Below are 23,517 nucleotides of genomic sequence, written 5' to 3'. Positions count from 1 at the left end.
ATATAAACTGGCCCTATTACTCCTGCTTAGAACCCTATAGTGACGTATCATGGCCTGTTTGAAAAAACTAGACTTTCATTACACATATAAGTCCCTTATGTTTTTTCGTTTGTTTATAGACAGGGTCTCTATTGTCACCCGGGCTGGCGTGTGGTGGTGTGATAATAGCTCACTACAGTCTTGACCTCTTGGGCTCAACTGATCCTCCCACCTCAGCCTCCTGAATAGCTAGGACTACCAGCATGCTCCACCATGCCTTGCTAATTATTTTTTATACAGATGGAGTCTCACTATGTTGTCCAGGCTGGTCTTGAACTGGCCTCAAGTGATTCTCTTACCACAGCCTGCCAGAGTGCTGGGATTGTAGGCATGAACCACCATGCCTAACATAAGGCCCTATTTAAACATCTTTTTAAAAGTTGTAATATGTATATTATTTTCTCCCATTATAGAAAATAAAAAAAGAAGAATTAAACTGTAACTCTACCATCTCAACATAGAATCAGTCTTACCCCTTCCAACCCTTTTCCTTTTCCATGCAAGTATTGATCTTTTTTTGTTTTTTTAGATGAAGTCTCGCTCTGTTGCCCGGGCTGGAGTGCACTGGTGCAATATCAGCTCACTGCAACCTCTGTCTCCCAGGTTCAAGCGATTCTCCTGCCTCAGCCTCCCAGGTAGCTGAGATTACAGGTGCCCACCACCACGCCAGGCTAATTTTTGTATTTTCAGTAGAGATGGGGTTTCACCACGTTGGCCAGGCTGGTCTCGAACTCCTGACCTCAAATGATCCACCCACCTCGGCCTCCCAAAGTGCTGTGATTACAGGCATGAGCCACTGCGCCCGGCCATATTGATCTATTTTTTAAAAGTTTTTATTTCCTGTTACACTGTGTTCAGCTATCTTTAGCCACCTTAAATTCCCATGGATGAGTTTTCATAAACTTTTTTAGAATAGATTGAGATTTACAGGAAAGTTGCAAAGATAATACAGAATTTCATGGATGAGGTTTTTATATTGATATGTAATAAATGTATGTATTTTCAGAGTACATGTGATAATTTAATACATGTATATAATGTATAAATATTAAATCAGAGTTATTGGGCTATCCATCACCTTAATATTTATTTTGTCTTTATGCTAGGAACATTATTTGAATTATTCTCTTCTACCTATTTTGAAATGTACAATAGATTAACATTAGCTATAATCACTCTTCTGATCTATCATAGGTCTTATTTCTTCTGTAGTTGTGTCCACTAATCAAACTCTTCATCCTCACATCCCCACTACCTTTCCTGGCCTCTGGTAACCACCAATCTACCTCCATCTCCATGAGATCCACTTTTTTAGCTCCCATATGTGAGTGAGAACATGTAATATTTGTCTTTTCTGTGCTTGGCTTAGTTCAGTTAACACAATGACCTCCAGTTTCATCCATGTTGCTGAGAATGACAGAATTACATTCCTTTTATGGCTGAACAATATTCCATTGTGTATATATACCACATTTTCTTTACCCATTCCTCCACTGATGGGCACTTAGGTTGATTCCATATTTTAGCTATTGTGAGTAGTGCTGCAATAAACATAAGAGTGCATATATCTCTTTGATAATATTGATTTCCTTTCTTTTGGACACATACCCAATAGTGGAATTTGCTGGATCATATTGTAGTTCTATTTTTAGTTTTTGAAGGAAACTCCATACAATTTTCCATAGTGGCTGTGCTAATTTACATTCCCACCAACTGTGTATAAGAGTTCCTCTTTCTCTGCATCCTTGCCAGCATCTGTGAATTCCTGTCTTCTTGATAGGAAATTTTAAGTGGGATGAGGTGATACCTTGTGGTTTTGATTTGCGTTTCTCTGATGATTAGTGATGTTGAGCATTTTTTCTTATAGCTGTTGGTCATTTGTATGTCTTGAGAAATGTCTATTTTGATCTTTTGCCCTGCCTCCTTTTTTCTTTTTTTAAGACATGAGTTCTCATTATGTTGTGCATGCTGGAATCAAACTGGACTCAAACAGTCTTCCTGGGGCTGGGCTCTATAGTGACTGAGGCCTGTAATCCCAGCACTTTGGGAGGCTGAGTAGGTGGACCATCTGAGGTCAGGAGTTCAAGGCCAGCCTGGCCAACATAGTGAAACCCTATCTCTACTAAAAATACAAAAAATTAGCCGGGCATGATGGTGAGCACTGTAATCCCAGCTACTTGGGAGGCTGAGGCAGGAGAATCACTTGGACCCCGGAGGTGGAGGTTGCAGTGAGCTGAGACTGCACCACTGCACTCCAGCCTGGGTGATAGAGTGAGATTCCATTCCCCCCCCACCCCCCCCCCCAAAAAAAAAAAACACCGCCTGCTTCAGCCTCCTGAGTAGCTGGGACTACAGGCAAGCACCACCACATATGGCTTTGCCCATTTTAAGATAGGATTATTTGTGGGTTTTTTTGCTATTGAGTTGTTTGAGCTCCTTGTTTTATTTATTCTGGTTATTAATCCCTTATCAGATGGATAGTTTGCAAATATTTTCTTCCATTCTGTGGGTTGTCGCTTCACTTTGTTGATTGTTTCCTTTGCTGTGCAGAGCTTTTTAGTTTGATATAATCCTATTCGTCTATTTTTGCTTTTGTTGCCTGTACTTTTGAAGTTGTATACAAAAAATTTTTGCCCAGATCAATGTCTTGGAACATTTCCCCAGTGTTTTCTTCTGGTAGCTTCGTAGTTTGAGGTCTTAATTTAAGTCTTTAATCCATTTTGATGTGATTTTTATATATGGTGACAGACAGAGGTGAGTTTCATTCTTCAGTTTAGGGCTATCCAGTTCTTCAAGAATCATTTATTGAAGAGATTGTCCTTTCCTCATTGTATATTCTTGGCACCTTTGTACTTTCGGTACTGACTAAAATGAGTTGGTTGTAAATGCATGTATTTATATATGAGTTTTCTCTTCTGTTCCATTGGTCTATGTGTCTATTTTTATGTCAGTACCATACTGATTGGGTTACTATAGTTTTGTAGTAGATTTTTAGGTTGGGTAGCATCATGCCTTCAGCTTTGTGCTTTTTGCTCAGGATTGCTTTGGCTCTTTGGGGTCTCTTGTGGTTCCATATGGATTTTAGGATTTTTTTTCTATTTCTATTTCTTTGGAGCAGCAGTCCCTAACCTTTTTGGCACCTGGGACCGCTTTTGTGGAAGACAATTTTTCCATGGACGTGGGGGGATGTTTTTTTTTTTAATGATATGAACCATATTTATTGAAAACATTATTTCTCGCCTTTCTCAAATTGAAGACTGCAAAAAATAAGAGCAGTGCTTTACTGAGTTGTCATTAACCTTGAGAGCAGTGGCGCTGCCTCTCCACGCTCTGGGGACGGTGGAAACCGTGGCTGGTGTGTGCCACATCTATCCCACTTCGCTTTACAAAACAGTTCTGATGTCACTATCGTGGCCGGGCGCGGTGACTCACGCCTGCAATCCCAGCACTTTGGGAGGCCGAGGCGGGCAGATCACGAGGTCAAGAAGATCGAGACCATCCTGGCTAACACGGTGAAACCCCGTTTCCACTAAAAATACAAAAACAAAATTAGCCGGGCGTGGTGGCGGGTGCCTGTAGTCCCATCTCCTCTGGAGGCTGAGGCAGGAGAATGGCGCGAAGCCGGGAGGCGGAGCTTGCAGTGAGCCGAGATAGCGCCACTGTACTCCAGCCTGGGCGACAGAGCTAGACTCCGTCTCAAACAAAAACAAAAACAAAACAAAACAACAAACTATCGTACATGACATTTACATTAGAAAAAGAGAGCTGAAAGTAGGGATGGAGGATAGTTTGGGGATGAAACTGTTCCACTTTAGATCATCAGGCATCAGATTCTTGTAAGGTGCTCAGCGCCCTAGAACCCTCGCATGGGCAGTTCACAACAGGGTTCCAGCCTCTGTAAGAATCTGGCACCACCACTGATCTGATAGGAAGTAGCTCAGGCGGTTATTCTCACTTGCCCACCGCTCACCTCCTGCTGTGCATCCTGGTTCCTAACAGGCTACAGATGGGTACTGTTCCATAGCCCGGGGGTTGGGGATCCTTGCTGTAGAGAATGCCATTTGTATTTTGATAGGGATTGGATTGATCTGTAAATTGCTTTAGGTAGTGTTGTCTTTTTTTTTTTTTTTTTTTTTTTTTTTTTTCTTTTTTGAGACGGACTCTCCCTCTGTTGCCCAGGCTGGAGGCTGGAGGGCAGCGGCGCGATCTCGGCTCACTGCAAGCTCCGCCTCCCAGCTTCACGCCATTCTCCTGCCTCAGCCTCCCGAGTAGCTGGGACTACAGGCGCCCGCCACCATGCCTGACTAATTTTTTTTTTGTATTTTTAGTAGAGACAGGGTTTCACCGTGTTAGTCAGGATGGTCTCGATCTCCTGACCTTGTGATCTTCCCACCTAATTATTCTAATCCATAAGCATGGAATATGTTTCCTTTTTGTGTGTGTGTCCTCTTTAATTGCTTTCATCAGTTTTTTAGTTTTCCTTTTATAGCTCTTTCACTTCTTTGGTTAAATTGATTCCTACGTAGTTTATATTCTTTGGTAGCTATTGTAAATGAGATTGCTTTCTTGATTTCTTTTTCAGTTTGTTTGCTGTTGGTGCATATAAATGCTACTGATTTTTGCATGTTGATTTGGTATCCTGCAACTTTTACTGAATTCGTTTATTATTTCTAACAGTCTTTCATGGAGTCTTTTGATTTTTCAATACGGATGAGTTTTTATATCTTACTTTTGTATCCTTTTCTGGGAATTATTACCTGCTCATGTTTGGCAAACTTCTACTCTTCTTCAAGATTCAGTCTTGAGTGCCACTCCTGGGCGGTGTTGTATTATCCAAAGATTAGGAAAAAATGCATGCTTACATGCCAGCAAAGCAGAGCCATCAGTGTTTATGAGGGAAGAAACAAAAAAGAAGGCTTGCAGGCTGTGGGAGAAGCCAGAACTTTGTAGTTTTGTTTGGTTTTTGAGACAGGGTTTGCTCTGTCACCCAGACTGGAGAGGAATGGCAAGGTAATAGCTCACTGAAGCCTCCATCTCCTGGACTCAAGTGATCCCCCAACTTCAGCCTCTGGAGTAGCTAGGAGTATAGGCATACCCACCATGCCCAGCTAACTTTTTATTTTTTTCAGGCTTCATTCACTTTATTTTTCTTGTATAAAAATCCTATGTTGTAGCCACAGCTGGAGCCTGGGTCCACTGCACGGAGACTCTGGTGTGGGTCTTGACAAGGTGGTCAGTGAATTCCTGATAGGGTGACTTGGTAAATACAGTCTCCTTCCAGAGGTCAGGGGTCAGGTAGCTGTAGGTCTTAGAGATGGCATCAAACATGGCCTTGGCGAAGTTGCCCAGGGTGGCAGTGCAGCCCTGGGCTGAGGTGTAGCAGTCATCGATACCAGCCATCATGAGCAGCTTCTTGGGCACAGGCGCTGAGAGGATGCCAGTGTCCCTGGGTGCAGGGATGAGGCACACCAGCACAGAGCCGCAGTGGCCTGTCACCTTGCAAGGCACCGGTGTGGGGCTTGCCCATCTTGTTGCCCGCCCCCAGCCTCTGCGCACGGCGACAATGGAGAGTTTGGCCAGGATGATGACCCCACGGATGGTGGTGGCCACCTCCTTGGAGCACTTAACACCCAGGCCGACATGGCCATTGTAGTCCCCGATAGCAACAAACGCCTTGAACCTGGTGTGCTGGCCAGCACGGGTCTGCTTCTGCACCGGCATAATATTCAAAACCTCGTCCTTGAGAGAGGCACCCAAGAAAAAGTCAATGATCTCTGATTCCTTAATGGGCAGAGAGAAGAGGTAGATCTCCTCCAGGGACTTGATCTTCATGTCCTTGATCAAGCGGCCCAGCTTGGTGACCGGCATCCACTCGTTATCCTCGGCCTTGCCTCCGCAAGCTCCGCGGCCTCGGCCCTGGCCCCGTCCACGGCGGCGACCCCGGCCCCGGATGCCACTGCTGAAACCTCTACGGAAGCCACCGCGGTTCCCCATCCCAGGGCCTCCAGGTTCCCCTGCTGCACCGGCGTCATCCACCATTTGGTGTTTTCTCGGAGAAGAAGCACTTTTTTTTCTCTTTCAAAATTTGTAGTAAAGACGAGGTCTCGCTCTGTTGCCCAGGTTGGCCTTGAACTCCTGTTCTCAAGTGAACCTCCCGCCTTAGCCTCCCAAAGTGCTGGGATTACAGGCATCAGCCACTGTGCCTGGCCTGTAGTTCTTCTTTAATCTTATGTTTTAATTAATTTTGAATTATTTAGATGTCCTTGATGAGTCTTTCCTTCCCCTCAGTCGTCAGGATCTCTCTATTGTTTCCATTTCCTTACACACTTGTTTCCTACCACTTGGCCTGAACCCTTAAAAAATGTCAGTACTACAAAAACTAAAACCAAATAGGTAGGAGGGCTTTTGTAGATTAAAATAAACTAGAGACAGAACCAAATGCAAGTGTGAAACTTGATTGGATCTGAATCAAAACAAGCCCCAAATATAAAATCAATTTGGGGGACAAATGGAGAACTTTAAATATGGATGTATATTAGATAATATTGAATAATTAATGTTAATTTTCGTAGCTGTATTAATAGTATGATGGTTATGTAGGAGGATGTCCTAATCTTAGGAGATGCATGCAGATGTATTCCTGTTGTCTGCACTTTATTTTATTTTTGAGACGGAGTCTCTGTCTCCCAGGCTGGAGTGAAGTGGCGTGATCTCGGCTCACTGCAACTTCCGCCTCCTGGGTTCAAGCGATTCTCCTGCCTCAGCCTCCCTAGTAGCTGGGACTACAGGCACGTGCCACCCCGCCCGGCTAATCTTTTGTATTTGTAGTAGAGACGGGGTTTCACCGTGTTAGCCAGGATGGTCTCAATCTCCCAAAAACGCTGGGATTATAGGCTTGAGCCACCGCGCCTGCCTGCACTTTACTTTCAAATGATCCAGTGAGAATGGAAGGGTTTGGGCACTTTGGGAGAAAGGGAGCACAAGCAAATTTGGCAACATGCTGAGACTTACTGAATCAAGGTAATAGCCATTATTCTTTTAACTTTTTTTTTTTTTTAATTTGAGACGGAGTTTCGCTCTTGTCCAGGCTGGAGTGCAATGGCGCGATCTTGACTCACTGCGACCTCCGCCTCCCAGGTTCAGACAATTCTCCACCATGCCCGGCTAATTTTTGTATTTTTAGTAGAGACAGAGTTTCCCCATGTTGCCCAGGCTGGTCTTGAACGCCTGACCTCAAGTAATCCGCCCGCCCCAGCCTCCCAAAGTGCTGGGATTATAGGCATTAGCCGCCCCGCCTTTTAACTTTTTAACTTTTTGATAGGTTAAAAACTTACAAAAAACGTTGATAGAGGGGGTCTGTCTTGCCCACTACAACGATATGGTTAGGTTAGGTTAGGTTAGGTTAGGTTAGAACCCGACATTCTGCTCTGTACTTAGCCATTCACTCGCTTCAAGTGCTCTGAAATGTAATTAAAATTGTAATTGGAATTCTTTTGGTCACTTCCTCTTTCTCTCTTCACTCCTCCCCTTTCCTCCTGATTCTTCCTTGAGGCGCAACCACCTGAGAGAGGCTTCTGTCCCTCGGCGGTCTCCGTAAGTAGGTGAACCGTTACTGGCTGCAGGGCGCTGACGTCTGATTGTTGCGCGGTCACATTTTTCCGAGGAGCGCAGATTCGCATTCCCAATATTAGGTGGCGGTCACAACTCATACTATTCGGACAGATGGCACAGAAACCGCTGCGCCTGTGAGTGACCGTGAATGGAAGCCTCTCTCTTTCTGTCTCGTGTGTGTAGGTGTCGACACGGGCGGGAGTCTTTCCCGTGACAGGAAGGGAGAAGGAAAAGGCGCAGAGACACGGGGCTACTGGGGAGCTTAGGTGATGTCTTTTCCTGGCCTGGGCTGGCGTCTTTTCCTGGCTTTTTTCGCTTCTGAAGGGTTTTTTCTTGGCGACGCTCGTTGGGAGAGGCGGAACCTCCCAGAGTTAGGCCTCCTTCATCTTAGGGGGCAGTCTTGGCCTCTGACACATCCTTTCCCCTTCGTTTCTCCTGTCCCTATATATTTAGTCACCAAATACTCTTAGCCGTTGGGCCCACTGATGGGCCCTGGGCAGTGGTGGACAGAGTAGATAGGGACGCTTCCCTGGCGCACTTCTTTTTGCGGGGAGGAGGGGCGCGGGTGGTGGCTTCATTCAGCAAGTATTTATTGAAGAATTGCAGGTGTGCTGGACGCTGTGGTAGGTGTTGCAACAGATCGAGTTTCTGCTTTAACGAAGCCTATAGTCTAGAGGGACAGGCACTAAAGAATCCAGATAATGGGCCGGACGCGGTGGCTGAGGCAGGAGAGTCGCTTGAACCCGGGAGGCGGAGGTTGTAGTGAGCCGAGGTCGCGCCACTGCACTCCAACCTGGGCGACAGAAGATACTCCATCTCAAAACAAACAAAAGAAAAACCAAACCAAACAAACAAAAAAACAAAACAAATAATGGCCGGATGCGGTGGCTTACGCCTGTAATCCTAGCACTTTGGGAGGCTGAGGTGGCCGGATCACTTGAGGTCAGGAGTTCGAGACCAGCCTGGCCAACGTGGTGAGCCCTGTCTGTTCTAATACACACAAAAAATTAGCCAGGCATGGTGGCGCGTGCCTGTAATCCCAGCTGCTCAGGAGGCTGAGGCAGGAGAATCGCTTGAACCCAGAGGCTGAGGTTGCACAGTGAGCCGACATTGCACTGCTGCACTCCAGCCTGGGTAACAGAGCGAGACTCAGTCTAAAAAAAAAAAAGGGGGAATTCAGATAAATGTGAAGTTACCATAGTGATAGGGCCAGGTGCAGCGGCTCACGCCTGTAAGCCCAGTGACTCGGGAGGCCGAGGCAGGAGGATCGCTTGAGTCGAGGAATTCAAGACCAGCCTGGGCAGTATAGCAAGGCCCAGTCTCTACAAAAAAATACAGAAAAAAAAAATTAGCTGGGCGTAGTGGTCCCAGCTAATTGGGAGGCTGAAGCAGGAGGACCACCTGAGCCTGGGGAGGTCGAGACTGCAGTGAGCTGTGATCATGCTGCTGCTCTCCAGGCTGGGTGACAGTTTGAAACCTTGTCTCAAAAAAAAAAAAAAAAAAAAAAAAAAAAAAGCAATAGTGGTAAATTTTGGGAAGAAAAGATTCATGGTTGTGGGAGAGTGCATAAGAGGCGTGTTTGGCTTAATGGTAGGAGTCAAGAAGGCTTCCCGAGAAAGTTAGGATTGAGCCTGAGAGTAATCCATTGCTTAACAGCAGGGTTATGTTCGGAGAAATGAGTTGTTAGGTGATTTCGTCATTGTGCGAACTTCTTTGGTGTACTTACAGAGACCTAGATGGTATGGCTTCCTATACACCTAGGCTAAATGGTATATAGCCTGTTGCTCCTAGGCTACAAAGTTGTACATCATGTTACTGTACTGAATACTGTAGGCAATTGTAACACAACGGTAAATATTTTTGTATTTAAATATAGAAAGGGTAGAGTGAAAATACCTGTCCGGGTGTGTTGGCTTTCGCCTGTAATCCCAACGCTTTGGGAGGCCGAGGTGGGTGGATCACCTGAGGTCAGAAGTTTAAGACCAGCCTGGCCAGCATGGTGAAACCCTGTATCTACTAAACATACAAAAATTAGCCGGGCATGGTGGCGGGCGCCTGTAATCCCAGCTACTCAAGAGGTTGAGCCAGGAGAATGGCTTGAGCCTGGGAGGTGGAGGTTGCAGTGAGCCGAGATCGTGCCACTGCACTCCAGCCTGGGCCACAGAGTGAGACTCTGTCTCAAAAGAAAAAAAGAAAATACCATATACAGAAAAAAAAAAAAAGGGTATACTCGTGTAGGACACTCATCATGAATGAAATTTGCAGAACTGAACGTTTCTCTGAGTTAGTAAGAGGTGAGTGAATGTATTACTTTACACTATTGTAGACTTTATGAATACTGTACACTTCACCTATATTAAATTTATAGAAACATTATTTGTTTTCAACAATAAACTTTAGTTTACTGTAACTTTTACTTTATAAACTTTAAGTTTTTTAAAACTTTTTGACGTGTTATAACACAGCTAAGATGCAAAACACATTGTACAGCTTTGTGTATATATAATATTTTCTTTATATCCTTATTCTACAAGCTTCTTTCTATTATTATTTTTTCTTTTTACCCTTTAAACTTTTTTTTTTTTTTGGAGACAAGGTCTCACTGTCGCCCAGCCTGGAGTGCAATTGTGCAGTCACGGCTCACTGCAACCTCAACCTCCTGGGCTCAAGTGATTCTCCCACCTCAGCCTCCTGAGTAGCTGGGACTACAGGCACAAGCCACTACACCTAGCTAATTTCTGTATTTTTTGTAGAGAGGGGGTTTTGCTGTGTTACCCAGGCTGGTCTTGAACTCCTGGGCTCAAGTTATCCTCCTGCCTCAGCCTCCCAAAGTGCTGGGATTACAGACATGAGCCACTGTGCCTAGCTTTAAACTTTTTTTGTTGCAAACTAAGACACACACAAACACACATGAGTCTAGGCCTACACAGGGTCAGGATCATCAGTATCACTGCTGTTCACCTCCATATCTTGTCCCACTGGAAAGGCTTCAGTAGTAATAACATGCATGAAGCTGTCATCTCTTATGATAACAGTGCCCTGTGGAATGCTTCCTGAAGGACCTGCCTGAGGCTTTTTACAGTTAACTTTTTTTTTTTTTTTTTTTTAACACGTAGGAGTATACTCTGCAAAATAACAGTAAAGAGCATACCATACTAAATTTTTTTTTTTTTTTTTTTGAGACGTAGTCTCACTCTGTTGCCCAGACTGGAGTGCAGTGGCGCAATCTCGGCTCACTGCAAGTTCTGCCTCCCAGGTTCACGCCATTCTCCCGCCTCCCTCCTGAGTAGCTGGGACTACAGGCACCAGCCACCACACCCGGCTAATTTTTTGTATTTTTAGTAGAGACAGGGTTTCACCGTGTTAACCAGGATGGTCTCGATCTCCTGACCTCGTGATCCGCCCACCTCGGCCTCCCAAAGTGCTGGGATTACAGGCGTAAGCCACCTTACCTGGCAATAGCATACTAAATATTATATATATACGAGTAACATAGTTGTTTATTATCATTATCAAATATTGTATACTGTACTAACTGTATGTGCTACACTTTTTATAACCACCAGCCCAGTAGGTGTTTATACCAGCATTACCACAAACAAATGAGTAATATATTGCACTGTGATGTTACAAAAGGCTAGACATCACTAGGTGATAGGAATTTTTAAGTTCCATTATAATCTTATGGGACCACCATCATATATGTGGTCCCTTGTTGACCGAAACATTGTTATGGTGCACATAACTGTATTTTTGTCTTTAACCTAAAAGGGTTATTGAAATGCTTAAGAATGACTTGGCATGATCAAATTTTCATTTTGGAAAGCAGTTCTGTCTGCAATGTGGAGAACAAATCAGAGCCAAAGTAGAGAACAGTTGGGATTAGGTGGAGTGATGACAGAGGAAAAGTTTAGGGCTTAAAGTTTATTAAGGAAGTAAAATCAACAAGGCTTGTGATGGTTTAATTGTAAGTGAAAAGGAGTTGGCCCTGTTGGGTCATAGATTTCTATTTTTATTCAGTGGGATAGAGAACACTGGAAAAGGGCCCAGATGAGGAGATGAGGCACCTCATGATGTATAAACTGGACAGTGGATCACCCAGAAACAATGATAATTCCATGTGACAACTGCTGTGATGGAAGAAATGCAGGATCCTATGGGAACACTAAAAATTGGTAACTGATAGGTACTAGAAGGCTTCCTAGAGGAGGTGGCGCTCAAAATATAAATAAAAGTCCTATTAGTTTATGACAGAGCTTGCTCTGAAATGCTGTAATATGGTTTTCTGAGGTTTTGAGAAGGGGATGACTTCTGAGCCAGCCAGGAAGGCTTCAGAAATGTGCTAAACCTTGAAGGATGGGAAAAGCTTAGATTCAGGATGGGTAGGGTGGAACTACCCTAGGGAATGACAGAGGCAGAGAGTAATCAAATTGCCAGTAAGTAAGGTTTGAGTTAAGAAAACTTGTAGAAAGCACTAGAAAGACGACAGGTCAAGGCCTGTGGAAAGCTGTGGTTCTGTAGGCAGTGGGGAACCTCTTAATGTTTTGAGGAAAGGACATTAAGCTGACAACTTTATGTAGGATGGATAGGAAGAAAAGAAGGCATTAGAGGAAACATAAGTGTATTCTCTACTTTGAGTCTAACACTAGATTCATTGTATTTTTCTCTGATTCTTCCTCTGCCATAAGAAGGGGGTAGGGTGGGGTGGAGTGGAGTGGAGGTTGCAGTGAGCCAAGGTCGTGCCACTGCCCTTTAGCCTGGGTGACAGAGTGAGACCCTGTCTCAAAAAAAAAAAAGAAAAAAACTTTGGCGAGGTGGACAATAAAAGCATGCCAGAAAGACACACTCACAAAACAGTTAAATTTTAATATTTCAAGATGAATTAAAAGACATTAAGAAAACGATATAAGCCATGGAAAAACCATATAAATCAGAATTAGAAAAACTCAGAAATGAGATGATAGTAAAAGTCCCTTCACAACCTAGGGCCAGTTTACCTTACCGATGTCAGCTCTTGCCATTTTCTACTTCCTGCCCCATAACACTTCACATATACCTCCTGTTGTAGCCCTTTTCTTACAGATTTATAACGATTAGAGTGTTTTCCTTTCCCTGATTATAAACTCTTTGAGGCTTGAAAACTGAGTCTTCCTCCACCTTGTACTGCTAACATGTTCATAGTATACTTGGCATATTGTACTTAGCATATTGTAGCTGTCCAGAGCCTGTTTATCAAATGAATGACTGAAGCCCTGTACTAAGATAGGAGGAGTCAAAATAAAAAGGATAGAATGAATGTGAGATGTCTGGAAAAAGGGATTGATGGGACTTGGTGACTGGATGGGGTATTTTTGACTCTTGTTGACCGTGTCAGCCATAGACATGTCCACAAAACTTAGGAATGAGGAGAAGAAGCTGGCTCAATTGTGGAGTAAATGATAAGCTAAATTTTAGATATGGCGAGTGGGAGGTGTTGGTGAGACCCTCAGTGGATCTGCCCAGTGGTTTACGTGCTCTGAACCTTGCAAGGTAACTGCAGAGAGACTAAATCATGTATCTTTCTAATCCAAAAGGCTAGTATATACCAAACCTGGCAGGCCCATTTGTTTCCTGAATTGCTATAATGTTTATCTCTTTGTTTGCAGCTTGGCTTGTGGAGATGTTGAAGGAAAGTTTGATATTTTGTTCAATAGAGTTCGGGCAATTCAGAAGAAAAGTGGAAACTTTGATGTAAGATGTTTGTTTTTACTGAATTTAATTTTACCTTTGTAGTCACACGTAAAAATAAAGTTTGCACTCCTTTAGGTCTTGATTGAACACGTACCATTTTTGTTAAATTGAGTTCCCTTCATGAGCATAGGAACTTAGTAGCTACTGAGTGGTTAGGGGAGGGAGACCTATTTACTATTTACTATTGATCTTTATATTTTTTGACTTTGAATCTTGTTACTTTATCACTGTACAAAAAACTGAAAACAGACTAGCAACACTTCCCTAAGTGATTCTGACCGCTGGGTTTGGGAAGCACAGATCTATTTCATGAATGTGGTGAGGATTAAGTCAGGTAACATATATACCAGTGCATCGCAGGCTTAAAAGCTCTATATGAATGTTGTGTATGGTTGCCAACTAAACTGTAAACTCTTAAGAGTACAGAAGAGAGTATTCCAGGTATGAGGATAATTTGTTCATTGGGTTAAAGGTTGAGTAAAGACAACAGTCGGGAAATGTGTTTTTTATGCCCTGTATTTCTCAGAGTTTCTAATATTTTAAGTTTTTTTTGTTTGTTTGTTTCACATGGGGATCTTTAGAGATCTATTTCTATATGACTGTATATTCCAGGGAAAGATATGTGGAGAGAGCCATGAGTGGCAGAGTGGGACTGGGAATTTGAGGAGTCCTTGAATTCTAACTTCTTTTAAAAGTTTAGTTCCTTGACTCTAACATGAATTTGACAGCCAAAAGCCAAAACTTAATAATTCATAGAATCAGTAACTTAACAGTTGCTGCTAAAGAATTGTATATTGAAATCTGCAAATTGATTAAGAATAAACTGATTTGAAACTATTGAATAACTAGTTAAATATTACTATCAATTATGTACTGCTTGATATTTTAAAATCTCATATATCTGTTTAAAAAACTCATTTTAGCTGCTGTTGTGTGTAGGAAATTTCTTTGGCTCCACCCCAGATGCTGAATGGGAGGAGTATAAGACTGGCATCAAGAAAGGTATAGAAATTATTTTTATTTAACATACGATTTCTAATAAAATTTCAAGGGCCACAGTTCTTGCTGAGTTGTTTTTCATTATTTAAGAATTTAAGAATAATTTTCAGTATTTAAGAATTTAAGTTGTTTTTCATTATTGAGACTATCCCGGTGCGGTGGCTCATGCCTGTAATCCCTGCACTTTGGGTGGCTGAGGCAGGCGGATCACCTGAGGTCAGGAGTTCGAGACCAGCCTGGCCAACATGGTGAAACCCTGTGTCTACTAAAAATACAAAAATTAGCAGGGCATGGTGGCGCATGTCTGTAATCCCAGCTTCTCGGGAGACTGAGGCAGAAGAATCGCTTGAACCAGGAGGCGGAGATTGCAGTGAGCCGAGATCGTGCCACTGCACTTCAGCCTGGGTGACAGAGCAAGGCTCTGTCTCAGAAAACAAAACAAAACAGAAAATAGTCAAGCTATAAGGTTGGGTGTAGTATATCCTTAGTGGATAGCAGTTCCACATTTAGGATTGCTAAACATGGGGAATGTGAATGCATGTTTACTTTTGCTGTAAATATTTTTTCTGTAGAGAGGCATATCTCAAGTTCTAAAGCAGATCTGGTAACTATATGGTGTCACGTCTGTTTCCCTCACTAGCTTCTATTCAGACATATGTGCTTGGTGCTAATAACCAGGAAACAGTAAAATATTTCCAGGATGCTGATGGATGTGAATTAGCTGAAAACATTACTTATCTGGGTAAGCTGATACTTGTTATATTTGTGTGTGTGTGTGTTTTTTTTTTTTTTTTTGAGACGGAGTCTTGCTCTGTCACCCAGGCCTGAGTGCAGTGGCGCGATCTTGGCTCACTGTAACCTCTGCCTCCCAGGTTCAAGTGATTCTCCTGCCTCAGCCTCCTGAGTAGCTTGGATTACAGGCGTGTGCCACCATACCTGGCTGATTTTTTATAGTTTTAGTAGAGATGGGGTTTCACCATGTTAGCCAGGATCATCTTGATCTCCTGACCTCGTGATCCGCCTGCCTCGGCCTCCCAAAGTGCTGAGATTAGAGGCGTGAGCCACCGTGCCTGGCCGATATTGGTTGTATTTGTAATGAACATAATACAGTGTTCTCAGGAATTAGTGTCCCAGGAAATTTTTGGCTAGATTTTTCAGTGATTACAGCCTGAGATAATGGGATTTGGAGGGTTTTTCCCCAAAGTCTGTATATGTGCTGCTGTACCTTTAGGACAATGCCCTTAGAACAGTGGCATTTTTCCTTTATTATTTCTACCACTTAGCCCCAATCTCGTTATGTTGCCACAACCCAGTACACACTTGTTTAGCCAACTAGAGGGATAAACTCCTTGTCTACAGTATATGGGATACTTAAGGTATAAATTATGTTCACACAAAGGAAATTTCATGTATGTGGCCTTACCATACAATCTTGCTGGATATATACAGCTTACTTGTTAATTAGCCTCCCAACTATTTATTGCTCTAGGTTTCACTCTAAGGTTTTGGCAACTCACATTTTTAGTACTGTTCTTTGGAGATTTTTAACTTTTTTTTACTCTCCTTTTTCTGGTTCCAGGTACACTCTTCAGTTCCAGCTTAAAGTTGTTTCCTCCACAGTCCTCTGTATTGCTTTTAGTGGCTCTTTCAATGTCTGGCCATTTTCAAAAGCACTGTCAAATTTTGCTTTTGTTTTCCCCCCACCTGCTGACAGTCTGCTGCCTCTTAGATCATTCAACTCCTTCTTTTCTTTTTTTTTTTTTGAGATAGTGTCTCGCTTTGTTGCTCAGGCTGGAGTGCAGTGGCGTGATCTCAGCTCACTGCAACCTCCGACTCCCTGATTCAAGTGATTCTCCTGCCTCAGCCTCCTGAGTAGCTGGGATTATAGGCACGTGCTACCACACCCAGCTAATTTTTGTGTTTTTAGTAGAGACGGGATTTCAGCATGTTGGCCAGGATGGTCTCGATCTCCTGACCTTGTGATCTGCCCGCTTCAGCCTCCCAAAGTGTTGGGATTACAGGCATGAGCCACTGTGCCTGGCTTTTTTTTTTTTTTTTAATTGACTCTACTGTTCTTCACATTTCCTTTTTGTTGGTCTTATTTCTCTAGAAAGCTTCTTCATTTCCTTTGCTGTAAATGTCTTGTCTCTCCTTCCCCATCATAGTTCATCTTTAGTCTCTGTTTGGCTGTGGCCCTCCTATTACCAGTCTTATTTTGTTCTAATCCTATGAGACTTCTTTAAGCAAAAATTGAAGGAAGGACTTTATTTGTTTTGTTGTTTTAATATGGAACTCTTCATGAATTTGCATGTCATCCTTGTGCAGGTGCCGTGCTAATATTATCTTTATCTTTCCAGTTTTAGTATATATGCTGCTGAAGTGAGCACTGTTTCTTTTTAACTACACATGTCAGATACACATTTTGAAATTCTGTTGTATATTTTAACATGGGTCTGACTTACGCAGTTCTTGGTATAGTCTGTAGATTTGGATTAAGGGCATTACTATAGATATTTGGCAGCCATTTTACTATATGAATTTAGTGTCAGGAGTGTAAAGAGCAGCTGAGGTACTTGGGTTACTTCTGTGAAATAGGTTTTTTGGATCCAGTAGGAGGATCAAGCAAAGAGCTTGGTAGTGAACATGTGATAGTGAGCTTGAAGTACTGGTAAGACATCCAACATATAGTTGGAAGTGAGAATTATTATTATTATTTTTTTTGAGGTGGAGTTTCGCTCTTGTTGCCCAGGTTGGATTGCAATGGCGTAGTCTCGGCTCACTGCAACCTCTGCCTCCTGGATTCAAGCGATTCTTCTGCCTCAACCTCCTCAGTAGCTGGGGTTACAGGTGTGTGCCACCATGGCCGGCTAATTCTGTGTTTTTTAGTAGAGACAGGGTTTCACCATGTTGGTCAGGCTGGTCTCGAAATCAAGGAAGAAATACAGTCATAAGGGAAGCAGGTAGATCCTTGGTGGGTGGGAATGGTATATCTTCATCTTGGGGGTAGGAAAAAAGACATAAAACTGCTTAGAGGACTGTTTGAGAGGTGAAGATATTGTCAACTTCAAGGAATCTAAGTGAAGATAACATAGTTTCAGGAGAACATTGGCAGATATAGGGTGACCTTTAAGAGAGTGATGGAAGAGGGAAACTGATTGCAGGGGCTTAAGGAACTAATAAAGTAGGCTGGGCGCAGTGGCTCACGCCTGTAATCCTAGCACTTTGGGGGGCTGAGGCGGGCAGATCACGAGGTCAAGAGATTGAGACCATCCTGGCCAACATGATGAAACCCCATCTCTACTAAAAATGCAAAAATTAACTGGGCATGGTGGCGGGCACCTGGAGTCCCAGCTACTCGGGAGGCTGAGGCAAGAGAATCACTTGAACCCGGGAGGCGGAGGTGGAGGTTGCAGTGAGCCAAGATCACACCACTGCACTCCAACCTGGCGACAGAGCAAAACTCCATCTGAAAAACAGAAACCAAAAAAAAAAAAAAAAGCAGGTAAAACACTTAGCATGGACTGCTCTTTAGAAGTTCAAAACTGAAGACGAGGAAGTTTCTTAGTATGTGTGTTCATTTTGGATGGGGATGATTGAGCATGCTTTTTTCTGAACAGAAAGTGCCAGCTGTGTAGACTCAGTAGATGAAAGGGAGGTGAAAATTGATGGAGCAAGGTCTTGAAGGCAACAGGAGGGAATAGAAACAAGGCCACAAGCCAGGAACAACCCTAGAAGAGAGTAGAGTCTTTAATTTTTCCTAAACACTTGCTCTTTCCAAATGTTTTACTTCACTTGGAAGTTGCTGCCTGCTCCCAAGCTGGGACTATGGGCACACGCTGCCATGCCTGGCTAACTTTTTGTATTTTAGTAGAGACGAGATTTCATCGTGTGCATCTTTTCTAGACTGTAGCTTCCTTAGAACTGTATTTTTCTTCTCATTGCCTTTTCCTGTCTCCTGATGTCTGCATTTAAGTCCATGTAGAGTCTTCTCTAGAAGGCAGAAAGCCTTTTTCCTAATCTTCTCTTCCTAGCTTTTTCTAGTAATATTTGTAAGGCACCTGGGTGTAAACATACTGGCCCGTGGGCTCAGCAGCCTCCATGTAGGGCTGTTTGTATTTACTGAGCAGGAATATTGTTATAGCCATTCACCATTGATGCCTAGCAGCCAGAAGGGAGTTGCTGGAGAGTTTACACTTTAGATATGTAAAATGGCAGGGACATAGGAGAATCATGGGAGATTCATCCCCCTATTGATGGCTTTTCATTCTGCAATTTTGACTAAAATTTGTTCGTTTTTCTTTGAACCCAGGTCGTAAAGGTATCTTCACTGGAAGCTCGGGGCTGCAGATTGTGTACCTTAGTGGCACAGAGTCCTTAAATGAGCCAGTACGAGGTTATAATTTTAGTCCCAAGGATGTGTCTTCTCTGAGAACGATGCTGTGTACAACCTCCCAGTTTAAGGGTGTTGATATCTTGCTCACATCCCCGTGGCCCAAGTATGTGGGGAACTTTGGGAATTCTTCTGTGAGTAGTACTTGTTCAGTTGGAATTTCTAAAAGCAAATTGCACTGGCTTGAGTTGGGCCTTTTTTCTTTTCCTGTTTATATTGAGTATTTTAGCTCTTGGGTACTTTTATTAGAAGTCTTTTGTGAAAATTTTCAGGATTCTAAAACCTGTATCAACTGACAAAGCAAAAGTTAATTTCATGAAAGTGTGCTTCATAGATGAGACTGCTGAAATCTTAGTTATAAAGGAATTTTTTTAATATTCTCTGCTTCAAGTGCCCTTTCCTAAGCCTCTTAATGTTTTGAGGCTTCACTGATAATTTTTTTTTTTTTTTTTTTTTTTGAGATGAGTCTCACTCTGTCACCCAGGCTGCAGAGCAGTGGTGCAATCTTGGCTCACTGCAACCTCCTCCTCCCGGGTTCAAACGATTCTCCTGCCTCAGCCTCCTGAGTAGCTGAGATGATAGGCATGCGCCACTGTGCCTGGCTAATTTTTTTTTTTTTTGAGATGGAGTTTTACTCTGTCTGTCACCCAGGCTGGAGTGCAGTGGCGCCATCTCTGCCCACCACAACCTCTGCCTCCTGGGTTCAAGCAATTCTCCTGCCTCAGCCTCCCAAGTAGCTGGGACTACAGGTGCATGCTGCCGTGCCTGGCTAATTGTTTGTATTTTTGTAGAGACAGGGTTTCACTGTGTTGCCCAGGCTAGTTGTGAACTCCTGAGCTCAGACCATCTGCCTGCCTTGGCCTCCCAAAGTGCTGGGATTACAGGCAGAATTTTTTGTATTTTTAGTAGAGATGGGGTTTCACCTTGTTGGCCAGGCTGGTCTCAAACTCCTGACCTCAAGTAATTTGCCCACCTCAGCCTCCCAAAATGCTGGAATTACAGGCATGAGCCACCACGCCCAGCCTAATTTTTGTATTTTTAGTAGAGAGGGGGTTGCCCAGGCTGATCTTGAACTCCTGTGCTCTAGTGATCCACCTGCCTTGGCCTCCCAAAGTGCTGGGATTACAAGTGTGAGCCACCATACCTGGCCAGATTTTAATATTTTATGAGTAATCTTGAAAAGGATGGTACACCAGGAGTGACAACTATCATGGGGAGTGAAATATTACACTGGTGGTGGTAAGCCTAAGGAATATTTTGAAAAGGTTATATGTGAGGGCAGAAAAAATTGGCTGAGCTTCATTGAAGGGAAATGTAAGAATGCATTTGGGGATAAATCTCCATGGATGGATTCAGGTTTATCAGTGATGATCCAGAAGTGGAACCTGTACACCACCCCTTGCCTATTTCAGCACCATGTGTCCATGACCAAAAAGGCCAACAGGATACCAGGCATTATCGAGGATGCTCTCTTCTTTTTTGACAAACCCATGGTTACTCTTTACCTAAAATACAAGGGGTAGTGCTGGTTGAGCACAAGGATATAGCAAAGCTAGGGAAGATCTAGAGAAGGGCTGCTAAAGTGATGAAGGAAGAGAGAAAGACACATCTGATGCTCTGTAAGGAAGGATGAGAAAATGAGGCCCCTTTGTTTTGCGGGGAGCTAAAAATTGATTTTGATCAAGGCTTATAAATAACCATACAGTATATTTATGGAGGAGAAAAGTATAGTTCACCAGTCCCTAAGATGCTAGGACCAACCTCAAAGCTAATTCCCTGCCCTTCAGCAGAAACCTGAAGGAAACAAGCATAAGACAAAAGAAAATTCCTGCTTTATGTAGTGGAAAACAAACTTGGTTAGCTTATTTCCAAGTAATATCTTCTCTTAGAATAGAGTTCATAAATAATGCTGTGGGTGAGAGATCACTTAATTGGTTGTTAACAGAATCTGAGGTGCTCTGGGAACAAGAATAAGTTTGGGCAAACTTCATGTTACTTAAGAAGGGTGTGGTTATGCCCTTCCTGAAACTGCTACTTCCTTGACTCAAGCAAAATAAAGGATTATATGCTCGTGATGAAGTCCTCGAGTACTCTATACCAGATATTCTGTGGATCCTAGGAGCCCTGAAACCTAACTTTTCACTTTGATTTTCTGAATTGACTATGACTCTCTGGACCTGTGAACTACAGATGCAGTACAAACAAACTAGAGGCTGGGTGTGGTGGCCTACACCTGTAATCCCAGCACTTTGGGAGGCCCAGGCGGGTGGATCACGAGATCAGGAGTTTGAGACCAGCCTGACCAACATGGTGAAACCCCATCTCTACTAAAAATACAAAAATTAGCTGGGTGTGGTGGCACGTGCCTGTAATCCCAGCTACTAGTGAGGCTGAGGAAGGAGAATCGCTTCTTGAACCCAGGATGCAGAGGTTGCAGTGAGCCGAGATCGTGCCACTGTACTCCAGCAGCCTGGGTGACAAAGCAAGACTCCATCTCAGGAAAAAAAAAAAAAAAAAGCAACCCCAGTCTGTGGGCTCCAGAGGGAGAGCTTACTTTCCAAAAAAGGTTTTAATTATGTTTTGGGTATTAATATGGAGGAGTAACCTTTTAATCTCTGGCTTCCAACAGTTGTTCCTATTTCTACATTCATAATAGTTCAGCTTCCTTATTTAAGATTTTTTCTCTGATTGCCATATGTATGAAATTCACTGTGCAATTCCTTCTGCCCACATTTGTATTGGTGTGTAAATTTCAAAGACATTTCAAAATGTCTTATTATTTATTTGCATTTCTTGATAACTTTTGGTCTGTATGGATGACTAAGTTTTTGTTTACTAGGGAGAAGTGGATACCAAAAAATGTGGTTCTGCTTTGGTTTCCAGTCTTGCCATGGGCTTGAAACCAAGATATCATTTTGCTGCTTTGGAAAAGACCTATTATGAGAGGCTTCCATATCGGTGAGTAGCATTTCATTCTCTTTGGCTTTTTGAAGAATTTGCCATGGATCTTCTATATAAACTTCTCTTGTTCGTTTTTAACCATATAACATCTTGGTTCCATTTGGTTACTCAGACAGTGAAATAAGTGACTCTCAAGTCATTCATCATCTCTGAGTTTGTTCCCTAAGTTGAAATCACTTTGGAATTCCTTCAGTTTCAGAATCAAGAACTTGTATCAGTTTTTTCCTTTTCAGGGCCAGGCATGGTGGTGTGTGCCTATAATTCCAGCTACTTGGAAGGCTGAGGCAGGAGGCTCGCTTGAGCCCAGGAGTTTTAGGCTATAGTGTGCAATGACTACGCCTGTAAATAGCCACTGCACTCTAGCCTGGGCAACATAGGGAGCCCCATTTCTTTAAAAATTTTTTTACCACAAATAAATATGAGATAATGCATATGTTAATTAGCTTGATTTAGCCATCCCACAATATATACACATTTCAAAACAGCATGTTGTATACCATAAATATATACAATTTTTAGTTGTTAATTAAAAGTAAATGAGAAGGAAAAATAACAAAATTCTTTTTTTTGTCTTTTTTTTTTTTGAGACAGAGTCTTACTCTGTTGCCTGGCTGGAGTGCAGTGGCATGATCTCGGCTCACTGAAACCTCCGCCTCCTGGGTTCAAGCGATTCTCCTGCCTCAGCCTCCTGAGTAACTGGGATTACAGGTGCGTGCCACCACACCCAGCTAATTTTTTTTTGTATTTTTATTAGAGATGGAGTTTCACCATGTCATTCAGGCTGATCTTGAACTCTTGACCTCCTGATCCGCCCACCTCAGCCTCCCAAAGTGCTGGGATTACAGGCATGAGCCACTGCGCCCAGCCAAGAAAATATTTTTTTTTTCTTTTTTTTATTTAGCACTCAGAGGTGGAGTTTTAATTTTTTTAATTTTTGTGGGTACATAGTAGGTATATAGAGGTCAAGTTAATTCTTTAAAAAAGAATATATTGCCAAGAAAACCAGTGTTTTACAAGTGAGCGAGTTAAGTAAAAGCTCAGAATTATCTTCACTGATAAAGGGCATGGATTATCTTTAAAATAACTTATTTCCCTTCTTTTTTTACAAAAGTAATATATACTTGTTGCCAGTTAAAAAAATGTAAGTGAGCAAGAAGAGAATACCCCCCTTACCATAATCCCACAGCCTAATGCAGAATCATAGGTGATACAGCTTTTTCTGTTAAATCTCCATATATGCATTCCAGAAAAATGTCTTGTTCTCTAAAAATATACTGCAAAAACAGAAGTTTTGGGAACAAGCCACTCAAAACGTACACAGTTCTTAAGAATCTGAATACAGTTTTTCATAGAACATATGAAAATGGCCAATAGGGCTGGGTGCAGTGGCTCACGCCTGTAATCCCGGCACTTTGGGAGGCCAAGGCAGGCAGATTATGAGGTCAGGAGATCGAGACCATCCTGGCTAACACAGTGAAACCCTGTCTTTACTAAAAATACAAAAAATTAGCTGGGCATGGTGGCGGGCACCTGTAGTCCCAGCTACTCGGGAGGCTGAGGCAGGAGAATGGCGTGAACCCGGGAGGCGGAGCTTGCAGTGAGCGGAGATTGCGCCACTGCACTCCAGTCTGGGCAACAGAGAGGGACTCCGTGTCAAAGAAAAAAAAAAGGCCAATACACATATAAAAAGATGCTTGTATCATTAGCCATTATGGTAATGCAAATCAAAAGCACAATGATATACCACTTAATACCCACTAGGAAGGCTGTAGTCAAAAAGGCAAATA

General features: G+C 42.8%; 1 protein-coding gene, 1 non-coding gene and 1 pseudogene across 9 annotated transcripts in view; 1 reads left to right on the top strand and 2 right to left on the bottom strand.

The window, feature by feature from the left end:
* Positions 1-4,913: 4,913 nt before the first annotated feature.
* Positions 4,914-6,078, bottom strand: LOC103216384 (small ribosomal subunit protein uS5 pseudogene; annotated as a pseudogene).
* A 1,586-nt stretch (positions 6,079-7,664) lies between these two features.
* CWF19L1 (CWF19 like cell cycle control factor 1) overlaps positions 7,665-23,517 on the top strand; it is a 33,932-nt gene continuing 18,079 nt past the window's right edge. For 2 of the 8 annotated variants that reach the window (XM_073019254.1, XM_007963833.3), the window contains exons 1-6: positions 7,667-7,784; positions 13,296-13,380; positions 14,304-14,382; positions 15,020-15,121; positions 18,689-18,903; positions 21,609-21,727. In XM_073019254.1, the coding sequence (XP_072875355.1) occupies positions 7,762-7,784; positions 13,296-13,380; positions 14,304-14,382; positions 15,020-15,121; positions 18,689-18,903; positions 21,609-21,727 (623 nt within the window). In that variant the 5' untranslated portion in view covers positions 7,667-7,761. Of the gene's footprint in view, positions 7,785-8,453; positions 8,625-13,295; positions 13,381-14,303; positions 14,383-15,017; positions 15,122-18,688; positions 18,904-21,608; positions 21,728-22,321; positions 22,439-23,517 lie in introns of those variants that run through there. The other 6 variants (XM_073019255.1, XM_073019253.1, XM_073019259.1 and 3 more) reach the window with 6 other exon arrangements.
* On the bottom strand, positions 16,660-16,766 carry LOC119628148 (U6 spliceosomal RNA). The gene has a single exon (XR_005244461.1). It is a non-coding gene; the product is annotated as a U6 spliceosomal RNA (small nuclear RNA).

Source organism: Chlorocebus sabaeus, chromosome 9, assembly GCF_047675955.1.
Source record: "Chlorocebus sabaeus isolate Y175 chromosome 9, mChlSab1.0.hap1, whole genome shotgun sequence".
Lineage (NCBI taxonomy): Eukaryota > Metazoa > Chordata > Mammalia > Primates > Cercopithecidae > Chlorocebus > Chlorocebus sabaeus.
The sequence above is the reverse complement of the archived record's forward strand: the minus strand, read 5'-3'. Positions and strand labels throughout refer to the sequence as shown.